General features: G+C 33.2%; 6 protein-coding genes across 7 annotated transcripts; 4 read left to right on the top strand and 2 right to left on the bottom strand.

Moving 5' to 3' along the window:
- Nucleotides 1–1,982: 1,982 nt before the first annotated feature.
- LOC121119338 (uncharacterized) lies at nt 1,983–3,325 on the top strand. Its single transcript, XM_040713981.2, has 2 exons — nt 1,983–2,345; nt 2,430–3,325. The coding sequence occupies exons 1-2, from the start codon at nt 2,033–2,035 to the stop codon at nt 3,191–3,193; spliced, it is 1,077 nt and encodes a 358-aa protein (XP_040569915.1). The 5' UTR covers nt 1,983–2,032; the 3' UTR covers nt 3,194–3,325.
- LOC121119345 (uncharacterized) lies at nt 3,266–8,180 on the bottom strand. The gene is made up of 3 exons (XM_040713992.2): nt 7,771–8,180; nt 5,933–6,082; nt 3,266–3,485 (listed from the first exon to the last, which is right to left on the bottom strand). The coding sequence occupies exons 1-3, from the start codon at nt 7,910–7,912 to the stop codon at nt 3,370–3,372; spliced, it is 408 nt and encodes a 135-aa protein (XP_040569926.1). The 5' UTR covers nt 7,913–8,180; the 3' UTR covers nt 3,266–3,369.
- Nucleotides 8,181–11,107: 2,927 nt separating this feature from the next.
- LOC121119321 (uncharacterized) lies at nt 11,108–14,527 on the top strand. 2 transcript variants are annotated; one of them, XM_040713958.2, is made up of 3 exons: nt 11,108–11,327; nt 12,071–12,907; nt 12,979–14,527. In XM_040713958.2, exons 2-3 carry the CDS (start codon nt 12,098–12,100, stop codon nt 14,155–14,157), a joined length of 1,989 nt encoding a protein of 662 aa, XP_040569892.1. In that variant the 5' UTR covers nt 11,108–11,327; nt 12,071–12,097; the 3' UTR covers nt 14,158–14,527. The 2 variants fall into 2 exon arrangements, with proteins under 2 accessions (XP_040569892.1, XP_071744724.1); XM_071888623.1 differs by having other exon boundaries at nt 11,139–11,327; nt 11,432–12,907.
- A 3,563-nt stretch (nt 14,528–18,090) lies between these two features.
- On the top strand, nt 18,091–19,532 carry LOC121119331 (NFU1 iron-sulfur cluster scaffold homolog, mitochondrial). Its single transcript, XM_040713969.2, has 5 exons — nt 18,091–18,515; nt 18,580–18,700; nt 18,776–18,852; nt 19,163–19,306; nt 19,358–19,532. The coding sequence occupies exons 1-5, from the start codon at nt 18,231–18,233 to the stop codon at nt 19,445–19,447; spliced, it is 717 nt and encodes a 238-aa protein (XP_040569903.1). The 5' UTR covers nt 18,091–18,230; the 3' UTR covers nt 19,448–19,532.
- A 347-nt stretch (nt 19,533–19,879) lies between these two features.
- On the top strand, nt 19,880–21,386 carry LOC121119312 (spartin). Its single transcript, XM_040713947.2, has 2 exons — nt 19,880–20,028; nt 20,101–21,386. The coding sequence occupies exons 1-2, from the start codon at nt 20,012–20,014 to the stop codon at nt 21,212–21,214; spliced, it is 1,131 nt and encodes a 376-aa protein (XP_040569881.1). The 5' UTR covers nt 19,880–20,011; the 3' UTR covers nt 21,215–21,386.
- On the bottom strand, nt 21,296–23,536 carry LOC121119301 (uncharacterized). The gene is made up of 4 exons (XM_040713936.2): nt 23,262–23,536; nt 22,958–23,200; nt 22,757–22,888; nt 21,296–22,619 (listed from the first exon to the last, which is right to left on the bottom strand). The coding sequence occupies exons 1-4, from the start codon at nt 23,504–23,506 to the stop codon at nt 21,542–21,544; spliced, it is 1,698 nt and encodes a 565-aa protein (XP_040569870.1). The 5' UTR covers nt 23,507–23,536; the 3' UTR covers nt 21,296–21,541.
- Nucleotides 23,537–25,473: the final 1,937 nt, after the last annotated feature.

The raw sequence follows: 25,473 nt of genomic DNA, 5'->3' as shown, positions 1-25,473 counted from the left end.
GTACAACTGCAAGTAAAAATATATAAAAATACCTACGCCCACTGTTTTATGAAGGTATTATACGTGAATCAGTATTTGAACAATTTCTCAAAAATAACAAATTCAAAATATGTACTGTCGAGATAATTCAAAATCTGAAAATAGCATAGATAATATTATTTCATCGTGGCCAATCAAAAAAATGATTAGTTGTATAAAATTGTACCCTTTTCTTACAAGTTTTTTAAAATAATAAATAAAAAATGTTGAACAAATTCAAAGGACATAAATATGTACAATATTGCACATAGAAACACGTAGTTAAAGAGGGGATGTATGTAAAGAAAAACCTAATTATAGCGATTAGAAAAAGAAAAACGGTTGTTGCATGTGCTCTTTCTTCTTTTTTTTCATTATTTAATTAGTCGTGGTGTGTTAACATCTCCCCCCTAAAAGAAGGATTATATCCTATCTTTCCTATAAATTGATTTAAAAATGCATATTGAATTTAAATATAACTATAATATTTACCCTGTACTTATGTTATCTTAAATCTAGAAGGTTCTTCTCTTTATAGAAGTAATTCATTTTCTTCCTCCAAAATCATAAAACAGGCAGCTGATATTAATAATGTTTTTACTGTAGGTGTACCATATGTCTTGTTCCACCTTTTCCTCGTGCTCTTACAAAAACCCATCTCTAATTATGATATACTGCTACGTACTTTATTATTTTGTGAAGAAAAAACCAAGCACTTGAGGCATAATTAGTAATAATTCGGTATTTCCCATATATGGGTCACCATGCATTGAAGGATTAAAATGAATTTTGTTTGTTATTATTAGTGAGCGAGCCTTTAGATGAAAGTACAGATCCGTCATCCCAATATATTAAAAAATATATATATCAAACTCTTATTATTTTTCTTTCATTCTTGAGAAGGAAATCCGTTCTATGAATTGATATTAAGTATTGAGCAGTTGCGTGGAAGAATACTCATGAGGAACGAAGAGTAACACTGAGGATTTCTTGTGGAGTTATCTTCTATATTATTTAAGAAAATTGGTATTTTATCCTTCACCTAATTACCACGGACAATGCCGGTTACTACCACTGGTATAAAATTATTAATTTTGCCGCAGACGAAACCCTTTCTCTGGCGCTTTGTTTAAAAACTAATATAAGTAAACAACGCTGTTGCCACAATATCATTCAGGATAAGAACTATGGCTATATACAAATTTTGCTTTGGATTATGCACATATTCAGGTTCCACGCACTTGTGGAGGGCCAATAGGCAAAACTGAAATTTAAAACAGAAACATTTTTTGCTGCTATTTTATAGTTGTAAATTCCCAAAAAGTTGGGAGGGTTGCGCGGTCCCTGATGTTAACATTCTTTAGCCATCAATCAAAAATATTGATGGATGAGGTAAAAGCGTTTTATAATATTTAACATATTTGCCTCTACTAAATAAATCAAGCTCATTGAGTAATATTTGTGCAAATACTTTTCTATTTTTAGCAAGATAATTGCGTTAACTTTGCGTTGAAACCCTTCATAAAGTTACATAAAATAAGGAAATTGTGTTTTATTAACATTGTGTTCAATAAAGCGAAAATGAAAAAGGTTTTCTTTGTGTGTTGCAAATATTAGAAATATCCTTCATAATTATTCTTCATGTCAATCCTATAAATGGGGCTTCGATATTGATTGAGCTTTGTTTGATTTCTAATGATCTGGTGTCTTTGAATACATACATAATAATTTTCCTTGGTACCTCGTCTACTTATAATAAAATCAAAAATGTAATTTCCTGTCTTGACTGACTGGATTTTCCATTACTGCCTCATTTCTTTCTCATAGAGTCATACATAATACATAAATATCTCTTTTTAACCCTTAAGATCCTTACTGCTAACATCGTCAAAAGTTTATGCCTACAATCGAATTAATGTAATATTTAAATATTTAAAAAAAATGTTAAATACAAATGATTTTATTTTTAAGAATTAATTAAAACATTAACTAAGGAAAAAAGTAGGACATTATAATGAATCTATGTCCAGTTTTAGAGTCCCCTGATCAAAATTCTTTGTTAAATTTGAACATTCCAATTCCTGCGGATCTCCTAGGAAAAGTCCGTGTTGCCACTGTCAACTCTAATACACAAGTATCTTATAGGAGTATTGTGGACGATGAAGAAGTTCTCAAGAGGTCCAGCTCTTCTTATTTAATTAATCCCGATAATACCCAAATGGATATGAGTAATGTCTCTATAAGCCGAGGGAATCAAACAAACGAAACGCCACTTAAATCCATTTTAAAGTCTCCACATCAAGCCATCGGCGTACAAACAGATCCAAGTATGTGCTACATTTACATATTATAACTATATATTTAACCAATTAATAATTGATTAATTAATCGTTACTCATATAATTTTTGAGAGTTGAATGAAGTTAATTGTGGAAAGGATCGAAGGAGTGTTTGTGCAACGGGGAGGGAAGATAATATCTGTAGCTCCAACTTGAAGTCCTATTTACAAGGAAAGTCCTATAATCAAATTCGTAAAAGTGTAAAGGTGTCACGGAATTGTGAAACGGAAAAGTGTATTTTTAAATCCAAGCTTGCACCACCTGAACTGCCGCCACCTAGGTCTGAGAAATTAAGGAATCCCATGCAAGTTCCTCAGAGAGTTGAAAACTCGGTGTCCCAAGTGGAACTGAATAAAAAGTATAATGAACAAATCATAGGAGAGGAAACTCCAGTAAGGATACCTACCTCAACCCAAAGGCAACCTAGAAGAATTGTCCAATCACAACAGCCTCAACCAGATATTAAATTGTCTCCGATACTCAAAAGGAAAAAATCGAAAAAACCTATTTACAGATGCGCTTATGAGGTTGATGATCTAAACCCGTCTTATCCACTTAATGTCATCGAGTGTATAAAATATATTCAGAATAAAATAGCTACCGCTTCCTCCAAGAAAAAACAATCAGAGAACTTAAATCCTAAAATGGCAACAAGCTATCCAAGGACAACAACCTTAACTTACCCACATAAAGCTACTCATAAACCTACAAAACAATCATATCAAAATCGAAATATTGCAAGAACTGTGGGAGATTCAAACCCATTTACACCAAAGTACTCAACTACCGTTTGTACCAATTTATGTACAACACACTGTCAGCAAATAATAACGTAATAGAGACCTCTCATATCGTATAAAAAAATAAACAACTGGTTCAGCATCAAAGGATACTTTTCAAACCTAAAATAATTTTTTGAAATATAAATTATAATTCATAGAAATGAAAATAAATTCCTAAAACAATAATCACTTTACAGCTAATTACATCATCCATTAGGTATTGAAATAATTTACAAAAAATTTGGAAATAAGGGATTTGTCTCTCCCAATTTTATCTTGTCACAAACGTAAATATTTTCGAGTCCCATAAATATACACTCAACATCATTTCCCTCTTCATCGTGACCTAAATAGATGAAAATAATTATTTATTCGAAATTAGCATTAAATCTTCAAATTTCTCTGTATGAGTCAGTGGTTCTCAAAATTTTTACCGTGTGTAATAGGAGGTGTTGATCCCAAAATTTAAAGTACACGTCTAAATGGGATGTAAAAGCCTTCTCACATATTTGACATGTTTGCAGTAAAAAAAAAAGACGTTTAAAAAATAGAAAAGGAAAAACAGTTCTTGCATGTGCACATTCTTCTTTCTTGTTCATTATTTAATAGTGGTGTTGGCTTTTCCCTATAAAAAGAGGATTTTCACCTATCTTTGGTATAAATAGTTTTGAAAATCCATAATAAAACAAACATTTATGAATATAATTATATTTTCCTTGAACTAATGCTATTTTAAATGTAAAGGATTCTCCTCTTTGTAGCATTAATTCATCCACCCCGTCCCCCCAAAGTCATATAACAGGCAGCTGATATTAGAAGGGTCTCAATTCAGCAATACAATATGTCTAGCTTCCCCCTTATTTCATCCTCTTTTTTTCCCTACAAAATTGTTAACTCTATTCATATCAATCAATCTTCATCAATGTTTTAAGAATAAGAGAATAATTAATTGGCCCTAAATTAAAAATAATTCCAAAATAATTATATTACTTGAAAATTTCAAATGTTAAACGGAAGTACTCACCAATGATACTTTTGAAAATAATGCCTTGTTGAAGGCAATTGAACATTCTTCAAGAACTGGAGTGTATGGAACTCATTTTAAGTTCCATATTAAGGACAATCCCATTGTTTACTATCTGAGAAAAGATCAAAATCTTTTCGTACTACAATTATGACCAAACTTAACATACAATAACGGAGGCTTAATCTCCTTATAGAAATGGGATTCATATAAGAGTGCGAGGAGAAAGCGGGGATAAGACATATGGTATTACTGAATTAAGAACCTAGTTAGCATCATCTACCGATTAAATGATTTGAAGGATACTAGAGAAAAAGGAATCTGCTATAAAGATGAGAACCTTCTAAATTTGAAGTAGTATTAGTACCCCAGGAAATATTATAATTATATTTAAATTCATATATATATTATGATACATCCTTGAATCAATTTATACCAAAGATAAGTGAAAGAGCTTAGTTCAGAGGTAAATGTTAACACACCCACGACTAATTAAATAATGAACTAAAAAGAAGAAAGACCAAATGTATCAACCGTCTTTCCTTTTCAAATCAATAAACTTAGTTTTTTCTTTGCAAAGATCCCCTCTTTGCCTATTTAGGATAGTTTTATACTAACCACCTGAGGGAGCTCACGTACCATCAGTGGTACGCGTGCCAAAGTTTGAGAACCATTGTTTTATATTATTTCTCTCTCGTTTAATTGTAAATAATCCTGACTGTAATATCTTCTTTAAAAACTAGCATTTCCAGAGAATAGCACTCAAACTATTTAAAATTTCTAATTTAATGCTTTTTCAGTAGGTAAAAAGTGACTTAACAATTATGAGATTTCCTGTCAATGGACAAAAATCAAAACAAGGCATTATATTAGACCATGAAGGTCGCACATATCAACGTCAAACTATATTTATTTCCTTTTTCTTCTTTTTGCTTGACCTTTGTATATATATACACATATAGAGAGACAAATATGATATCCTAAATGAATAATTGTTTGCATGTACATTGTTAAAATAATACCTATATCAAATGTGTGAAAAATAGAGTCCAAGAAATTTATCACGAAATTTATACTTTATTGTATCACACAACCATTCCTCTGAAAAGAACCAGTAAAAGGCTCAAAATCAGTTGGTAGTTAGCAGTTCTTTCCAACTAAAGGGACTATTTGGTGTATAAGAATATCTCCTACGGCGCCCTTTATCGAATCAATACGTAACAATATCTAAATTTTAAACATTAAGAGGAAGTCGAATTTCTGGCAATAAGTATAATGAAATTTTAAGCTTCATTTCTTGTGATACAAACTTTGCCTTGAACTTAGATTTTTTAAATTTCATAATGTTTTTAGTCATAATTATTGTTTAAAGATCTTATTGAGTTTTGCCGTGATACTGCAGAGCCATGCATCTGCAGACGAGTCGTTCCTGTTGTTAAATAGTCCCTTATAGAAAGAGAACTTTCAGCTAGTGTTTAAAATTTGAGATTTTGTCAGGTTTTGATTGGATATAGGGCGCTCTAATGAGTATTTTTACACATCCAACAGTCTACATGACGATAACGCCGAGTCCCTATTCTATAATTGTTTGTAATTTTTCACAGCTAAACAAGAGCTCGTTCTAATTTCATCAATCAACGTACATAACACTGATTAAGAGAAAAGAATCAGAAAATTAACAGCTGAAATGCATTGTATGTTATTGTTTGTGAGGTAACTCCGTGATATGTTACATAATAATTGAAAATCATGAAGAGCTGCTGACTCGCCTAATATTTTATCTCCGACTGTGAGGGAAGTATATAACTTTTCCAATTTATCCAAAGTCAATCCATCTATCCATTCGTTTTCCATTTTTGTTCCTTTGTTCATTCCAAAAATGTTATTTTCAACAGGATTCCGCTCCTCAAAACCATCTCCTGGCAGCCATGATTAAAGTATATTATTATGTAAATAGTTAATTATATTTATGAATAATGATGGGACAATCCAGGGGTCGGCAATTCAAAATGTGTATTAAAATAGTCATTTTTTTAAAGGAAAAATAAATACATATAATAAATTTATGAGGGGTCGCCAAAATAATGAAAGTATAACAATCTAATACACCTTTTTTTAAATTTCTTAGTCATTCGCAACTCTAATATCTTTAAACTGGGAGGGTGATCCATGGAATCCAAGTACCCTTGCAATATATATTTTAAGCGACACCAAGCAGGGCCGGTTTTAAAGGGAGCGGGCCCGAGGAAGTTCCGTGACTATGTACAATGTTGCAACCCCTCTACGAATAAAATCTTGTTGAAAAAACGACGTTTTTTGTCAATTGTTTCTTTCTGTCACAATTTTGAAACTAACAATAATCGATAGAGCATTTTCAATGACGTCATAAATTACATCATAATTGAAGGAGATGTCATTTTGGGGGATCAAAATTGTTCAATTAATGTAGTAAAATAGACAATTTTGCAATGAGTCTAGATGAAACTTCATCAAATGACTTAGAAATCATAAAAAAAAATTGAATTAAATACTGCTTGATGTCAATAATAAACAGTTACATTTGAATTTAATCTAAGTAATATGTACTGACAGTCCCTATAAAATGGCTAGATTTGTACAAGATGATTTTTTTTTGTTGATCGATTAGGGACAAGAAAAGAAGAATATTTAAAAGAAAATTATCTTATTCTTTCCATTTTTATCTGCAACATCGAAATACGATTGTATAACGATGTTACAACATATTTTTAATACATTATAGGGTCAGATATATAATGCAACTAAGATTTAGATGTATAACATTTTTGTAGACAGTAAGGTTTAGTAATTTTATTTATTGGTACCATTTTGATACGATCTAATAGTTGACTATTTTTCCTTAATATTCATGAAAAAAGGGCTTCAGTGTTATTTAGGCACCAAAATTGCCAAAACCAAGAGTCCTCGAAAATGCTTTATAATAATTGTTGTCAATTTTTTTTTTTTTTTTTTTTTTTTTGAAAATTCTTCATCAAAATTGACCATTCTAAAAGAAAATCATAAAAACAATCCTGGGTCTAAATTGTCAAAGATAAATATGTGGAAACCTTTTCTTTTCTTTTTTTTTAAAACTTGAATTTAATTTGAACTTTTTGGAATCGATAAATTAAAAAAAATCAAACCTTTAATTAAAAAAAATATATATATTTATAAAGCACAAGGACCCTATTTCTTATCTTACATTGTGGGGACTGGGACAAGTTCCTAAACTGGAATTCAAAATTGTTTTAAAAAATTAAACAAGAATCATAATTTATTTTCTAAAGCACAGATCGAAAACAAAAGCAAAATGAAATTATCCTTTAAAAAATTTAAAATCAGTCGCCCAGGGGCGTTACAATTTATTCTGAAGATAACGACGTATTATTCTAGTGAATGCCAAATCGAAAAAAAAAGGTCTGAACTGTAATCTGTTTTAAAACAAATATAAGAACATTAATTAAGCTTATGAAGGACCTATTCATTCCTTTTTAAATAGACTTGAAAATCTGTAGCGTTGAGGTACTAAAATTTACAAATGCCGCTCCGCCAATCTCTACAAGAGAGATAAAAACATTCCAAAACGTACCTTCCAATCCATTTTCGTATACTCTCGGTTCATGGAATATACGCGAATCAATTTTACTCATAGAGCGTGACTCTACGATTCCTTCCTCAAGGATGAATATGGTAAGAAACATCATTTTCACTAATAAACACTGGATTGACATCTTTATAAATGTTAATGTACAAAATAGATTTTGAATTTTAGTAAGGTTATTTTTGAATATAATATATATCTAATACTTTACGAGATATTTGTCTACTCTGATATTATAAATACGGTAGTTTTTTTCTTTCTTCCTGATATTGAATAAATATCATTACTTATATAAGATATTTATAGGCTCTCTCATTTATCTAATAGATAATTATGTTTGATCAAAGATTTGGGGTTCTCCAAATATTTATGATCACTCCAAGTTGATCTAACAACTAGTTACATATTTAGTGCTTTTTTTTTTTTTTTCATAGATACATAATTAAGGTAGGGAAAAATTCGTTTCATTTTTCAAAAGAATCAAATTAAAACAAAATAGGTATCGAATGATTTTTGAGCGTATTAGTAATGAATAATGATACATATTAGTAATTTAGAAAAGACAGGAAAGGCAATAATAATATGCTCTAAATAATTATCTTATCTTTGAGGGAAAGATAATAAACTAATCTAATTGATTAATCCCAATAATGTAAATGGAATATCTTTCGAAGTGTCTAATCCCACAAATTTTCCTATCAATATTCCTCGAAATGACAAAAAAATGAATAATTATAATTACTTATTTATTCAGACAAACGAATATCTTCAAAATACATACATACATCTTTTTTAGAAAATAAGATAATATCAATCGAATTATTGTTCAAGTATCCCTTCCTCATTTACGTGAGGGAACAAGGATACAACTTCATTTATAGTAAATTGATGTTTCATGAGAATATTGATGACATCCTCCCAAGTAACTTTGTAAATCTGTTGACTCTGAGACATCCAGACTTGGTGTAGAAGGATGTGTATGATTAGTAGGATTTGTAATATGCCTGATATTCGTCGCATGTCTGATGCTTAAATATATATGTATGTATTTATTCACCTCTGGTGTTTGAAGCCAAACTACATAATTAATCTTAAGAGTACCTAAATTTGTAAAAAAAAAACATAAAAAATGACGACAACTTCCTTTGATAAAGCTTCCTTCAAGTGAATATAGAGTTTTTATGAAATTATTCAATTGTCCACTTTAAGCGCTTAATCAGGCTAGTACCCGTACAAAATACTACCTTGCTTTTTGTAACATGAACAATGTTTTTATTTTCCAAATATGTTATCATTATTCTTGAAGAGACTACATCTAAGTAGGTATGTTAAACAATTAAAAAATATAAATCAAATCAGATTTGAAGACAATAACCAATATTATTTGATGTCGCTTTTTCTTTTAATATCAGTCATGTCAATATTTTCTATATTCATTCAACAGCGACGGAGTAATTTGAATTTTTCAAAAGAAATCACTACTTCATTTTCTCTACTTCTTTAATTCTATAGTAGGATTTTTTTAACATACAATATCACAAAGATGGTTCATGTCAGCTTCATGAAATTTCGTCAAATAATAGTTGAAACATTTAAATATATGAGAATATTTAATAAATAAAATACTTTAAAAAATGATAGAAATTTATACCTAATGATTAATATTCATTCAATCTTGAAAAATATAGAAATAACTTCCCTCTCCTTCAACAGGTTAAAATATTAGAAATACTGTTTTTATTGTTAACATACCTACATCTAAGTACTAGTACGTGAAAGACAAAGAGTAACTCTGAGCATTTGATGCGAAGTTATAAATATAAGTCCTTGTCGGACAGTATAATTGATGATCGGTATCCAGTGAAATCCTTCCTATATCCTTTATGCAAGATACGGAGTGGGATTTGTGCTTATTTGCTTCATGTTCTAGCTGCTGAGAGCTTATATAATAAAGCTATATGATAGTTTAGCTGCTCTTCTCCCAAACATTCTTCAAATTGTCAGAATTAACATGTTGATTTTCGGTCAACTCTATAAAAAGTAACACTGCTAAATGCTAATAATCTCCCATTGTTTTTTGAAGAAACCGATCAGATTATGACACATAAATAATGTTTAGCAATTAATGACTCATACCCTGATCGGAATAATGAGTCATTACTCATTAGTCAAATCTGACTCTCTAAAAAAATAACAGGAGTATATTTAGGGGAGCACTCTAATTAACAATTGTTCAAACTGCCCGAAAATTAACGTAATAATCCTGACAATTTAAATATGTTTGGGAGGAGTGCAGCTTAGCCTGGGAGTAGACTTTAGTACTGGAGTGTGCATGATATTTTGCACGTTTAATATTGAAGAAGTTGTGACGTCCTCCACCCGTTTTAGCATGTTGTAAAAAAAACAGGTTGTAAAATTTGGCCTAGTGACACTTGTCCATAATTTGGTAGTTGCAACAAATATAATCATTATTATTGATCCTGGAAAAATTAGCTCTTGATAGTTGATACGATTTTTACAATATTGTCTGGTACGACGTCAATTTTTAACATGGAGTACCTTGCTGTATGTCTATTAATATTAATTAATTATCGACGGATAAATATATTATATGAGTAAATATTTTTATTTAGGTCACGCCAAGTCGTCTATAATGATATTTTTCATATAATTTAATAGTCAACATTTGTCACAAACAAGTTGTTGTTTTATTTATTGATCCAGTCATCGAATTCTAGATCTAGAATTCCATGATCCAGTGTATGAATGATGATATTGAAAATATTGAATCATTATGAGGAAAGTTTGAAACATACTCGAAATTCAGCACACCCCTATATTTTGCTTTCCAAATTTACTACGGCAATGACGTCAATCGCCATATATAAAATGTGTGATTTTTCTTTGTCATCAGAAATATATTCTTAAGTAAAAAAAAAATGGGAAGACTTTGATGCAATATATATTCATTTTTTTTGTACAAATTAGAAATTAACTATAAAATCCAGCATAGTTTAGTTATTTATATAATTATGTAACTCCAATTCATGAGGGAGGGGGGTCGTGAAGAGTAAGTTTGACGTCATTGCAAAACGTAAGAATGACAGTCATACCAACAATATTATATTTTACTTAATAAATTAATCGCTCTTATTTTAGAGTTTTAAAGACTTTGTTCGAAAAGTATCGGAATAAATATATATTCATTAAATTAATTGGAGGTAGTTATCATATTAAAAAAGAGAAATAAGAGTTGAAAAAGAGTTTTGCCTATGCTACCTTAAAGAGTTCGAACTCTTGGCCCGGAAAGTCCGTTGTATTTTTTAAAATCTAGGTGCCCATAACGCATTTGATTCGTTTGTTATTCTTGCAGACGATTTTTCTGTTACAATTATATTCATATTGGATTGATACAATACATTATATTTCATATTTACGATCGAGCTCAATTTAGGAGAGATTGAAGTATCCGTATATGAATTTGTGGTTGTTGTTGTATTTAAAAACTGAAGGATCTCCTGATTCAGAAGCTATGTGGACTTAAGGTGACTATAAATATTTCTGCTCTTACAAATCTTGCACTTGATTATTGGCTGTTAATAAGTTATTATATAATCAATTATAATAATTAAACACATTGTCTGGATAGGCAATATTGTGATTTGATGAAATCATGGATTGTTGAGGACTGTGAAACCCAGACCGATGCGGAATAGGATTTTTTTAAGTAATTCTTTGGTTGTGATGATGTCATTATGACGTCAGCAACTCTTCCCCCCTTTTTTCGCCGATTGAGGTCATCATTATCATATCCAATGCTTTAAAGTTGCCATTTTGAATTCTTCATTACCAATGACCTGAGTTGATGCCCCCTCTATCAAATATATTGTTAATGCAAATGCTATTTCCATATATATTATAGATTCAATCCAATCTAGACCCACGTTCATATTCTTTTAATTTCTGACTCCCCCCTCCTCAGGAACAGAGGTTTCGAGCATTCCAATTCATGATTTAATCATTTTAAGTCTTAGAAAAAATCTCCAATACTTTTTACCAAAAATTACATTTCTTATACATATACTCTTATTTTTCCAAATAAATGTACATCAAGTTTTTGTTTTTTGGCAACGTTTTATTTTCTTAGTTTCGATATTAAATAGATCGATAATAATGAATTATTATAAGTATATGATTATGCTTATTGGACTACCTTTTCATAATCATTTAAATCATGATATGTCATGATAATAATCATTTATATTTTTTTCCCGGTAACAATGTTTAGACTGAATTAGACAAAGAGTTAACAAATATGAGTACTATGAACTTAGAATACAATCATATCAAGGTGGAGGAAAGTGCGTCTCTACCAAACTTTTCTAAGTACAATTTTCTAGACCTTCTTGCCACTGTTGCGACTGAGACTCTAAAAAATGATAAGAGTCTACTTAATGTTAAAACTCGTCCGTTACGGCGTCCTTGTAAATCCTATACCTACGCTGACGTAAAAAAGATGCCTGGATCCTCACTTTTACGGCTATTTGCAATCCCACAAGTTGATGAAATGAAAAAAACTTACAAGTTTAAATGTCATCTAATTCCCAATGAATGTTCTAATATCGTCTCAAGTGTTGGGAATGAGACTCGTGCAAAAAATCAAATGAAAAATCATTTGTCGACTCATATTCGAGAAAAAAGAAGGGATTTTCAAGAGAAATTATTTTATCCGTTTTCTTCGGTTAAAATTGAAAAAATGGATTCGCCTCTTGTCACAAATGGTACATATTTGAAAGAGCATTCCTATTCATTGCTATCATCCTTTGGAAAACCTCCTCTGAATAATGATCATGATGACGAGCCTCAAAATCCAAGACCTGAGCGAAAGATAAATTATTCTGGATTTTTAGGACAAGATATTAAATCTAATTCGTCTCATTTTATGGATGTTGATGGCTATGTGAATCCACTACCACTTGTCAATGAACCAAAATCTGCTGTCCCATATGTAGGACGTGAAGTTATGTGTTCTGGATTCTCTGAGGATGCGAAAAATGGAGAAAAATCAGTTACTGAGAAAGAAAAAGAAGCTGCCACCATGGCAATTATTTTACTGCAGCTTAAGGTATTCACTATAGGACCATCTTTCTAATGTGAAATCATATATTTAAATTATTTATTTTTTAATGATTATAGGGTTCCAGTGTGCCCGTAGAAGATTTGATCTGCGATATTTGTATCCCCTCTAGAAGTTTTACAGCATATTCATCTCTACTCTCACATCTCAAGAGCCATACTGGAATCAAAGCCTTTGAATGTCAAGATTGTAGCGCCCTTTTTACACGTCAACATAGTCTAAACTACCATAGGCTCATACATGATAATCAAACCCGTTTTACTTGTGAAGATTGTGGCCGAAAATTTAGACACCCATCTCATTATAAGGAACATCGTCGTCGTCATACTGGTGAGCTTCCCTTTCAATGTGTTGACTGCTTACTTCGTTACAAAACAAGGAACACGTACAAAAGGCATTTGAGAGTCAACCATGGAAAAATATTAACATCTCTGGGAAGTGTTGTTCGTCTTAATGGACCTACAGATAATAATGACTTAGAATTAAACGAAATGTCTAATACTAATGTAGTGAAGAGTAATAAGCGACTTAAGCCTCCTTCAGATGGAGACGGTGGGTCAGATTCCTCTTCTTCGTCCATAACAGATGATGAAGAAAAATTAAGTACAGTCCAGGATGATGAACCTTTGCCATTAACCTTGACATTCAAACCAGTCAAAGATAATAAAAAAGAGCCTCCAAGAAGTATAAATTCCTCATCCCCTGTTCCTAACTTTGTCTCAGATCCCCCATTGGGTGCCATTACCCCTAAAAAGAAAATAAATACAGCTATGGTCTCTAATGGTGTCACAATTTCCAAATATTCTGACATTCTTTCATCAAATATTGAGAATAAAAATATGAAGTCCTTTCGACCCTCTTCAAAGTCTGCCTTTAAAACCCCTGGAGATATATATAAAAGAGTCCGAAATAATGTAGAAATTCGTAAACTTATATGTTTTGGTCCAGAGTATACAAAGGGTGTGGTGCCTCCTCCTTCATCCCCCACCTCCTCTTTATCCACCCCTTCTAAAGCACACAGTAATACATCTCAAACTTCTAAAGTCAAAATCCTACAAGAATCTGTAGAAACCAATAATAAAACATCGGCCATACTTGCAGAAATTGATGGTAAAAGGGTTTTACTAATTCCTAAGAATGAACAAGTGGTTCCCACACCTGTGTCATCTGAAAAGCCCAAAAGTAAACTGGAAGAATGCCTTTTGTATGGTGTACAACGTGCCAAAAATTCTGTTTGAAATAATGGGAAAATGAATTCATAGAATACTTCCCTACCAATATGTATATGGTCCATCGACAAAAAATAAAGAAATTAACTTACTAATAACCTTCTCATCTATCCTTTTAATTGTCTATTAATAACTATGTAACATAACACACACTCGTTCAAACAACAGCATCAAATTTAATGTACATGTCAATAAATTTTGTACCTTTTTCTTAATCATATATATATAAATAAATAGCTTTTTAGTTTATATATATATATAAATAGTTATCTATGAAACAAAATAGAGTTTAAGAATATATATAGTATGTATAATTAATTGTAAGAAATATGTGCATTCATCCATTTGTATTAAATATAAAAAATACATTAACACTCAAGTTTTTTGAGTTATTTTTTATTAGATATTCACTAGAGATGTCAGATGCATCGGAATCGGTCTGTTTTGAAGCATCAGAATTGGCTCGATAATGCTGATTCCATTGAGATCTATGCATACTTATTTAAAATATATAAACAGCATTAAGCAAAAATCTGACTCCTGAGCAGAAAAGGAAATTAACCTTTTTGAACTTCAACTTAATTTATGAAAAAGAGAAAATTAAATTTTAACCCAACTTTCTGGATGGGATTTTAAAGCTATGTAGTTGAATTTCAAGTTTCATTAAAGTTCCTTTTTTTAAGTAATACATAACAATGTAATCATTATTTTTTATTTTGGAGAAAAACAAACTGTAGCCCAACGAAATACTTCGGATACTCAAACCATCATGATCATGTATCCGAAAATGATGTAATTACCAGGCCTGGGACATTTTGTCCAAGATATAAGAAGACGGTTGGTCATCTTAAATGTAATATTATACTAAAGCTTTGCTTTAGTAAAACCAAAGGCTGGGAAATATAATTTTTATATTTAATATTTGTATATGTCCCAGATGAAATACATAAAATAAATAATATTCTTTATGGTCGAATCAGTTAAGTTATTCTAAGACGTCACTTATGATTCATGGGCACATGACCTTCTTCATAATTCATATTAGCTTTTTATTTAGTAACACAAGGAGTACAAGGCAGAAGCACTGGAGACATAATTCAGTCAGTTGTTGACTGTAGTTTTTTTTTTACTTCATTGTTCATCAATGTTATTAGAATTAAGTTAGGCGACAAAAAAGTCGTGGGGCAAACTAAGGACTACTAGAAGAAAATGAGTAGAGACAGAAAAAAATCAGCGGACAGCTACAGTCCCATTTTTATGTTTTATTCTTGTGAAGTTATATTTTACTGATGGAATTGTCTGTTTTTTTAGGGCATGGAAACTCGTATATTGTTGTTCTTAGCCTAAAATGCAGGAGAAGGTTACACGTACGAAGACTGGAAAGCTTAGTCCATTCCTTTATCGTAATTTCCCCTTGAAATGAGGATGGGATTCTTCTTCAGAGTCCTCATACAAAGGAGGGATTCAATAAGTCAAATTTAACTATCAAGTCCCAGGCATAAAACGCAATTCATTTCATGGGTAGATGATCCCATTCAAGAGGAAGGACCCTCTTATTTTGATACGGTGGAATTATAGGAAAGACCCTTCGATGCATCAAATATATCCCTCATTCAGTCATTTATTTTGTAGAGGCATCGACAGGATTCAGGATCCTCATCTAAGTTTTCATACGACTTGATTAACATTCAAATTGGATTCACACAAGTATAGAGTTATTTTTCAGCAATATCTACACTGATGCTGTTCAAGAGGAATACATCTCAGCTTCTAACCACACCATTAAAAAATATCAGGTTTAGAAGGACTCGACTCCTACTCCACTGCACATCGGGAACTCATATCCATAAATTAATCCCTTAATATGATCATTAGTATCTCTGAACTTAGCATACTCAGTCTGGATTATGTAAGATTGTCACTTAGTATTCCTCAACTTATTTCCTCCCTTCGGACAATCTACCTTCACGGATGTTAAAATTTGGTTTTAACTTTTGAACAATATAATATTTAAATTAAAAATAAAAAAATTCATTCGCAAAGGAAATATATTTTTTTTATTATTAATTTAGCCCTATTATCACATTCGCCTAAACTGAATTTAATTTTTCTACGACTTCCATTCTCCTGTGTAGTTCTATATCGTTTAAAATGAATGTCATCGTTCATTTTTCAAACGAAATTCTTAAAAAAAAAAAAAAAAATGCTGTATATACGTGAAACTCGAGGAAAAATTTTGTCCCTTACATTATGTCCATTTTTACAAGCATATTCCAAAAGTTCATTTTGTTTTGGGTATTCTAATATTTTTGCAGTTAAAAGTTGTGAAAACCATGAACTTGCATCGTTTGATTTTGTTAATAATGACTTGGCCTCTTCGTTTCGATTGACAATAATACTTAGGTTATGAGCCAACAGACATATTATAAATGTAAAATTGGATGGACATACAAGACTACCTCGATTTATTTGATTGATAAATGTATCTCTGTTTTTAACATGGTTCGGATTATTATCATCAATTTGGACATTAACTTTAGGAACACTTGTCGACTTAATGAGGAAATTAATGCAATGTTCGCAATTGAGGCTTCGCGATACATTTCTGGTAATATATACAGCCACAAAGTAAAGCAAATTGCCGTCTTCATCAATTGATTCTAATGAATCTTCAGCGATGACTTCGAGGACCTTTCCGAATTGACTTCGCTCAAATATAGTATGTCGTCCAAAGCATTCGTTTGTTTCCTTAAAATTCATTTCTGAGAACTTTACCAATGACTTTTGTCTAATAATTTTCTCAGCCTCTAAAAACTAGCGGACACTTAGGTAATAATTTCCTCCTCCCATTTGTCTGTAAGCTCCAAATCTCCGCTCTCATTTGTCAGTGCCAATCTTTCCGAGGAGAACATACATATTTTTATCATGAAGACTTGTAGCTGGAACTTTTGAAGAATCTCGCTATTTAATCCCCACGTAAGGGAACACATTGTCTAATATTCACAATATTCCACCATCTCCTAATTATTTTGAGAAACTGTACGGGTTTTCGAGACTCTCCATTGTTATCTTCATTAGCAAAGTGCTCTAAAGCAGCCACAGTGCTATCATGAAAAAATCTAATGAAGATAAGAGAGTCCTCTAGCCATGAAATGAATTGTGTTTCATGCCTGGGACTTGATAGTTAAATTTGACTTATTGAATCCCTCCTTTGTATGAGGACTCTGAAGAAGAATCCCATCCTCATTTCAAGGGGAAATTACGATAAAGGAATGGACTAAGCTTTCCAGTCTTCGTACGTGTAACCTTCTCCAGCATTTTAGGCTAAGAACAACAATATACAAGTTTCCATGGTCTAAAAAAACATAGACAATTCCATCAATAAAATATAACTTCACAAGGATAAAACATAAAAATGGGACTTTAGCTGTCCCATTTAAACATTTCTGTCTATATCCCTTTTGTTCTAGTAATCCTTGGGGAAACATAGCATTTTAAAGTATCCCCAATTCTATCCGGAGGAGCACAACCTAAAATCACGCAAGCTTTTGTAGTGAAAGCCATCATTTTTGATGATAAATTCCATTAGATGAATAACTTCAAATAAACAGTACAATTATAAAGCTAATTTGTACAAACCCAATCTGAAGTTACACTTTATTTTTGAAGGGCAAATTCATCCGTATAAATAATTAGTTTAATTATGTTTTTAAAGTTTACATTAGAAAAATCTTTAACATTGATATATCTACATTGATTTTGAGTTGTTTATAGTAAGTCAATGCATTTTTTTTTGCTCAAAAACAATTTTTTAGGATTTCAAAAATTATCCTAAAATAGAAGAGTTACTTAAAATACCACGAGAGGTTGAGATAAAACTAAAAAAAAATCGTCTAATAATTGTACAAAGTTCATATGAGTTGACCAAGTGGAATTTATGAACAAAAGGATTTTAATCACCACAACAGGTTGCGTGATTTGAGCTTATGCTCCTCCAGAACGTATTCGAACTCATTGTCCATACATAACTTTATAATAACAATAAATATTAAGTAATTATTGTCCATTATATTAACTTGAAAATGATGTTGAGTGGAAGAATCGCCCTGGCCCGAAGCTTGAATGTCTTTACCCAAAGATGGTTCTCCACGGTACCTGGAACGCCAATGTATATCCGTACTCAAGAAACGCCAAATCCACAATCTCTTAAATTTCTTCCAGGAGTTCCTGTTCTGGAGACAGCCGGATCCACTATAGACTTCCCGCAGCCTTCAGCAGCTTTTTGTTCTCCTCTTGCTAAACTTTTATTCCGAGTCGAGGGTGTTAAAGGAGTCTTTTTCGGCCCGGATTTCATCACTATCACAAAAGTAAATAGTAAATTCAGTGGGTTTACTCTTTTTGGAGTAGAGTAATATAGTTACTCATTTGTAGGAAGAAGAGGTAAATGCTGAGTGGAAACTCATGAAGCCTCTCATTTATGCCACAATTATGGACTTTTTTGCATCAGGTCTACCTATAGTGAACGAAGATGCTAAACCACATAGTGATACGGGTTTGTTTCTCTCACCAAATAATTAGATTCTATTGCTTTCTATTTTATTATTAATTTTCCATATTTTTTTTTTAGAAATTCATGAGGATGACGATGATACTGTGGCAATGATTAAGGAATTATTGGACTCTAGAATTCGTCCTACAGTTCAAGTAATTTATAAGTCTTTACTATTAACTATAGATATATTACAATAATTGCAAATCAAAATGTTGTACGCCAAATTATGAGTCTTAAGTTTAAAAGTTTGCCATAGCCATTATACCAATTGTAAGCCACATATTATATTGATGAGGTCCAATATTGTGGCTCTTAACTCAAGCTAGCAAAATAACATCATGAAATCCCCTCATAATTTATTTTTTTAGCAAATAGCTATATTAATTCCTCTGAATCCAACTGCACCTTTTGTAAAAAATAAATGGATTACTAAATGATTAAATGGTTATTATTCTTTATCAGGAAGATGGTGGTGATATTGTCTTTATGGGTTTTGATGACGGTGTTGTTAAATTAAAAATGCAAGGATCCTGTACAAGTTGTCCTAGTTCCATAGTGACTCTTAAAAATGGTGTGCAAAACATGCTTCAATTTTATATCCCTGAGGTAAGAAGAATCTATCCCCTCTTCTCAAATTGATTTTTGTTTATTAAATAGGTTCTTGAGGTGGAGCAAATCTTTGATGAGGTGGATGAAGTTTCCAAGAGTCAATTTAAAAAATTAGAAGAAAAGTTAAAAGATGACTGAAATCAATCCTAGTATTTATTCTATAGATAATACAACGCAATTCATTCTTTATACAATTATAAATAATATCATGTCAGTTAAATCATTTTACATTTTGTTGAGCTTTTTTTTTTTGAGTATTCCATGGAATTGAATGCTACTATTTCTTTAGAAAATGATCCGAACTTTCTGGATATTTCTTATTCGTTGAGTTAGAAATATGGGCAGCGACTGGATTTATGATTATTATTTTACCAAGTTTTTATGTTGTTGAATGGGGCAAATACCTTGGTAGCTAGCTAGGTCCATTTACTTTCTTCAGAAAAAAACACGGTGTGGGGGGGGGATCACGCTTCTTTTATTATTTACGAAAAAAAGAGGCGAATTTCATGAAAACGCAAAAATATTATTAAGTAATTCGTTACTCTTTCCCCATTGGTCCATGCAACTTTTTTTTTTTTTTTTGAAAAGGAATGTGACGTCAGAACAGGGCCCAACCTTTGAAGTCTGAATATGATATCATTTTAATTTTGAGCGTTTATAACTAATACCATATCTGCAAGTGGAATTGAAAGGTACGTCGAGATGGATAGTCCCTACTCGTAAGTACCTTATTATCACACTGATTTCCAAGACAATAATGAATGATTGTATGGCTGTTTTTATCCACTTAGACACTGTATGAAGGATTTAGATGTGTTCCAGGATGAGCTGAGCAAGGATGCGAGCGTTTATGAACCTCAAAAGCCTGCACAGGAGATTTTCCGTCTGGAACGAGTTCAAATCTTTTTCATTTCCTTGGATGGACGAGTGAGTACGTTTTCGGAGCCGTCGGATCTCCGGATTTACCAATTCCAGGAGCCTTCGAGTGATGAGGAATGGCATCCCGTATTCATTCAAGCTGGAGGTTGGACTCACCCACTCATTCCTGGAGCATCTCCTGTGCTCGAAGCCTCCAATGGAACCCTCATGTTTCCAGATGTCTACGCCCAAGAGGGAACTGCATCCGTTGGTATTCTTTTACCCGAGGAAACAGCTCCTGAAGTACGATCCCAACTCATCACTATTCTTGAACAGCACACCGCACTCAAACATAATCCATTTGTGCAAGAGGAATTTGCCAATTTGGGCAAGGTCGGAAAAGCGCTTCTAAAAAGTGCGGAGCTTCTTTCCAAAGGAATAGAAAAGGGTGCAGAAAAGGCGTCTCTTCTCATTGATAATTATGGAGAGAAGCAGACCGGTAACCTTTCCGTCCAAGATACTGAAAACTCTGGCAAAGTCAACCCTGCGCTCAAGGTCACTGCAAAAGGCGCTAAGCTTGCATCTACAGCCACTGTTAAAGTGAGTGGTTTTGTTGCCAATAGAGTCTCAAAGTTGAGTAAGAAATTAGCCTCACATTTGGCAAAACAAGCTACACCCTCATCTCTAACACAACATGGATCTGATAGTGATATGAAAAATTCTTCATCGTATCAAACGCTTGTTGATGCTGCTCGTGGAGGACTACTTGCCTATGGTACTGTCTATAATACACTTGAAGAATCAGCTAAAGTGCTTGGCTCAAGTCTTCAGACAAACTCTGTTAAAGTAGTACAATCAAAGTACGGAACAGAGTCCGCGGATGTATTTAACGATTCAATGACTGCAGCTGGAAATGCTGCCATGACTTACATGAATGTTCAATCCCTTGGTGTCAAAGGTCTTGTTAAGAAAACTGCCAAAGAAACTGGAAAGGAAATTGGGAAAAATGTGGTCCTTGGACAGTCCACCGGTCCAAAAGACAATTGATACCATTGTTATGTCAAGTTCCTACAACTACCATAATATTTCCGAGTGTAAAAATAACTTTTATCAAAACCACCTTTGATATTAATTTGTTGAATGTATATAAAGATATAATTTTTTCAAAGAAACACGCATTGTGTAACATACGAATAAACTGAAATGAATTTTTTATAAATATGCATCTGCATGAAACTAATTTGTAATTCACGGGCAGAAAGACACGATTGATTTTTACAGAATGAAAGCTGTGATTTGGAGGGGAAAAGTAGCATAATTGAATACTAAAAGGAAAACTGGGAAGTAATGACAAAAAAAAAAAACATAAGTAATTTAATCAGAGATTGTGATGGTTGTTGGAACATTTTTACTTCTAAGGACGGTCTTTTCTTTGGATTGAGCATTGGGTTCACAGTTTTGATTAGAAATATAATCTGGCAGGGAAATGTCTGAGAGAACTGAATAGGAAGATGAGGACGATGACACTCTTTTTCGCGGAGGCTTACTGGAGGCACTCTCATTATTTGAAGTACTTTTCGTCGGGGAAAGAAGTTTTTTTCTCTCCCTCTTCAGTCTCAACTTCTCCTTCAGAATACGATCCCTTCTAAGTCGAGCCTTAAGCTGCTGTCTTAACCTCTTTTCTCGTTCACGTTTACCCTCTTTTCTAACAACTTTTTTTTTGTCAGTCGTGTGTTTGCCGTTGTCTTCAAGAGGTTTCTTCTTGTCACCCATTTTAGCACTAGTTCCGTCGATGACTAAATTTTTCTCTAGTGATTCTATTTCATCTAGGACTTTATTATATTCCTCTAGTTGTTTTTTTATTTCTTCATCATCATCTGGACGAGCAGAAAGACGCCTAAGTTCTGCCTTTTCTTTACTAGAAGGAGATATATCCCTGTCATACCTTGAGCGCTTAAGGGAGTCGTTTTTCGGTGTTTTATTTTTTGTGTCCCTCCTTACATAAACCCCCTTGGAGGATTTGCTTTTCCTACTTCTGTCATGGCTGGAGTCGGTGTCAGAGGAGTCTGATGACGAACTGCTAGAAGATTTAGAACGCCTTTTCCTCCTCGCTGAACTACTTGAAGCTTCTTTCTTCCCTCGTTTTCGTTTGGGAGACGGAGACCTTGAGCTACTATCATCACTAGAATTGGAAGAACTGCTATCTGAGGACGACGATGAACCAGAAGAAGAATATGATGAAGATCCGGAGAAAGAACGTGATCGTGTACTCCGAGATGAACTTCTATTAATGGAATGATTAGGTAAAGCACCATTACGCCTCATCCTTAATAGTTCTGAATGAGTAAGTCGAGGTGCACTTTCAGGTACATGTCTCAAAATCACAACAGCTCTACGATGCCTCACATCCTCAGGCCGAATACAATGAGTTATCCCATCCGCTGCAAAGCCCCTAAGAATACAATGAATCCATTTAATTATCTTTTCTATTGGAAGTATTGAATTCGCATAGTGTGAATGTAAAAATCAATTCATGAAAGACTAACTTTGATGCTGTACATACGTAATTATAATAAGGATGTAACTTACTCCATTGATAAAACAGTGCCTCGTCCAATTGGAACTCTAAGAATAGGATGGGATATCCTCATGGGTCGAAAGTTGAAGCGACATCCAAATGAAAGAGCTGATTCGCTAAGAAAGGATGCAGTAACAATAGGCCTAAAGAAAGAGAAGAGATTGTAATGAGATTCTATGATGGAGAGATATGAGATAGATATGGAAATGGACCTATCAAATATCTGAGGAGGATCAATATGAGAAACAATGCAACCTCCAGGGAGATAAATATTGATAACAGCGGAATTGACGAATCCCTCTCGAATGATACCAGCTTTGACCATGGGCCTTTCAATGTAATCATGTATCCAGGATGGGATGGGATCCACCTCCCCTTTGGGATAGAGCCTCTCGTTCCCAGGACCTCTCCTCTCCATTTGATTTCCATAGACGTAGCCTTCCCCAAAAAAGTATCTGTTTAAATCAAGAGCATCCGTTTAAGGTCCTAAAGGAATCAAACATTACATCAACATACTTGATCCGTAGAGGAGAGCGATCTACTGTGCATGGCTTGTAGTCTCCTCGCTCAGCCTTTAGAACCACCTTTTCAATTTCATTCTCGATCCTGCGACATGCATCTCCATCGTATAACTTATGGGTTTTGACACCAGCTCGCACTTTTTCCCGTATTCGATCCTCGGAACCATCTCTTCGTCGATTCGGATGGGGAGAAGATGAGTCCTCAGAGGAGTAGCCACTGCGATATCTCCTTCGCCTCATCCTTTGAAGGCCAAAAACTTATTTAAAATGCAATTCTAGTCCCCCCAATTACAATTTGGAATTCCTCTCCCCTTCCCATTTAATCAAGTAGTGTTTTCAGTGTTAGAGCAGCTAAAAGTACAAGTGCCACTTTTCACTTTTCAGACTCGAATCCATCTCTAGCTAGTCTACATACAAAATAGACAATTCTAATAGTCAGATTTCTTTCCTTTTCTTCCTTCCTTCCTTCCTCCTTTTTCATTTCTTTTCCTCACTCTCAAGCCAGCTCTCTTTCTGCTCCGCTCCTTGCCTCAGCTCCATCTCCCGGCCCTCTTTTTCCTTCTTGCAGAATCTTCTCTCTATCACTTTACTCCCGCCATAGGTTCCAGCTTTGCAGCTTTTCTTGCTAGCCTTAAACCATGTGTCCATGTACAATTATATCCTTTTGACTATAAATACGACTTCTTGTTCCGTGCAAGATACTTAGATCTTGGTTCTGTGGTTATAGTAACGTCTTAATTATAATTATTTATAACTACAACTCTTTTCATAGCTAGATGTCTCATAGTCATTGTCAAGGATGTTCAAAATACCATCCACCGGTATGCTAAATAAAAAGAAACCGAAAATTAACGTTGTAACCCTGACAATTTGAAGAATATTTCGGAGAAGAGCAGCTCAACTGTCATGACGTTTTATTAGATTAGCTGTGAACAGACCTGAGAGTGTCTGTAAGTAAGTGAACACAAATCCTACTCTGTATATATTGTAAAAACATTGACTTTGAAGTCGATCCTAAATTCTAGTCTTACTCAGGACATTTAAAAAGGGGGACTTATTACAGAATTTGACTTTCCTCAAGGTCTCCACTATTGTATCGTGTCAGCTGTCGATGTCTACTTCTATTTAGTCATCCATCCTCCTCATTTAATCCGGGTTTCAGGAAGATAGGAATCCTTATTTCCACTATTAAAGTGATAGAAAAATCGTCTCCTAGGTCAGACTCTCATCTAGCAACTCTATCCATGCTCCTTTGTTTCAAAGAATTGGAGTCCCAAGTTTTCTCTGAGCCTGTCTCAACAATGTACATTCTTGATTCTACAATTTAACAAAGTTTTAATTTTATTAAAGTAATTCAATCCCATTGAGGATCTTCCACGTCGTAGTGAAGCATATGAAGCTAATAGCGGATTATATGGCCAGATATATAATACGACACTTTCTGTCTCTGTGTCGTTGCATATCCTACTCAATTTCGACTGGAATTGATAGACCCCCAGGTTTTAAGGCTGTAGATCTTTCCAGGAAGTTTCACTAATTGAGTGGAGTGTAACTTCAGATGAACAATACGTTAATCTCTGTAACATCTACTTTGTATTGCCAAACTATGTCCCAGATAACTTTATAATTTGTGGGGTTACTTTCTTTTCACAACATTATCCGGGTCCTTCGTAAAAAAAAAAAAAAGTACCCTATGTTTCTCCTGTACTGGTAGGTCGGGTTCGAAATAGACAGACAAGTTGTAAGGTTGTCCGACTCCCGCGACAGTTTTACCATGTTGTATAATTTTATAATATTGCTATTTTTTAGATTTATATTAAATAATTATTTTACTTTATCTTTCCATGCATGGTTTGAGATGTTTAATTGTCGCCTTTTAATAATTTTATATAACTTCCTATTCATCGCCTTTTCTTCCTAAATTCATGATGATGAGTATCAGCAACATCTCTCTCTCTCTGATGTTTCTTCTGAATGGTAAGGAACTGGTTCTAAAGACATGGTAGCCGTTTCCCGAGGAATGACTTTATCCTTTGTGGCAGGATCGATCTCAAACGGGAGATTGACACTCCTGAGTCGGTAGTACACTCAACTCAGGGACCGTCAACGTCTGTTCTTGATTTCTAGCGCGTCAACATTGATTGGTTAATTTAGATATTACCATTTATTTTTCAGCAACGTTAGACTCTAATACAGCAATTTGTCTT

The sequence above is a fragment of the Lepeophtheirus salmonis genome, chromosome 1 (genome assembly GCF_016086655.4).
Source record: "Lepeophtheirus salmonis chromosome 1, UVic_Lsal_1.4, whole genome shotgun sequence".
Lineage (NCBI taxonomy): Eukaryota > Metazoa > Arthropoda > Copepoda > Siphonostomatoida > Caligidae > Lepeophtheirus > Lepeophtheirus salmonis.
This window is presented reverse-complemented; position numbering and strand designations above follow the sequence as displayed.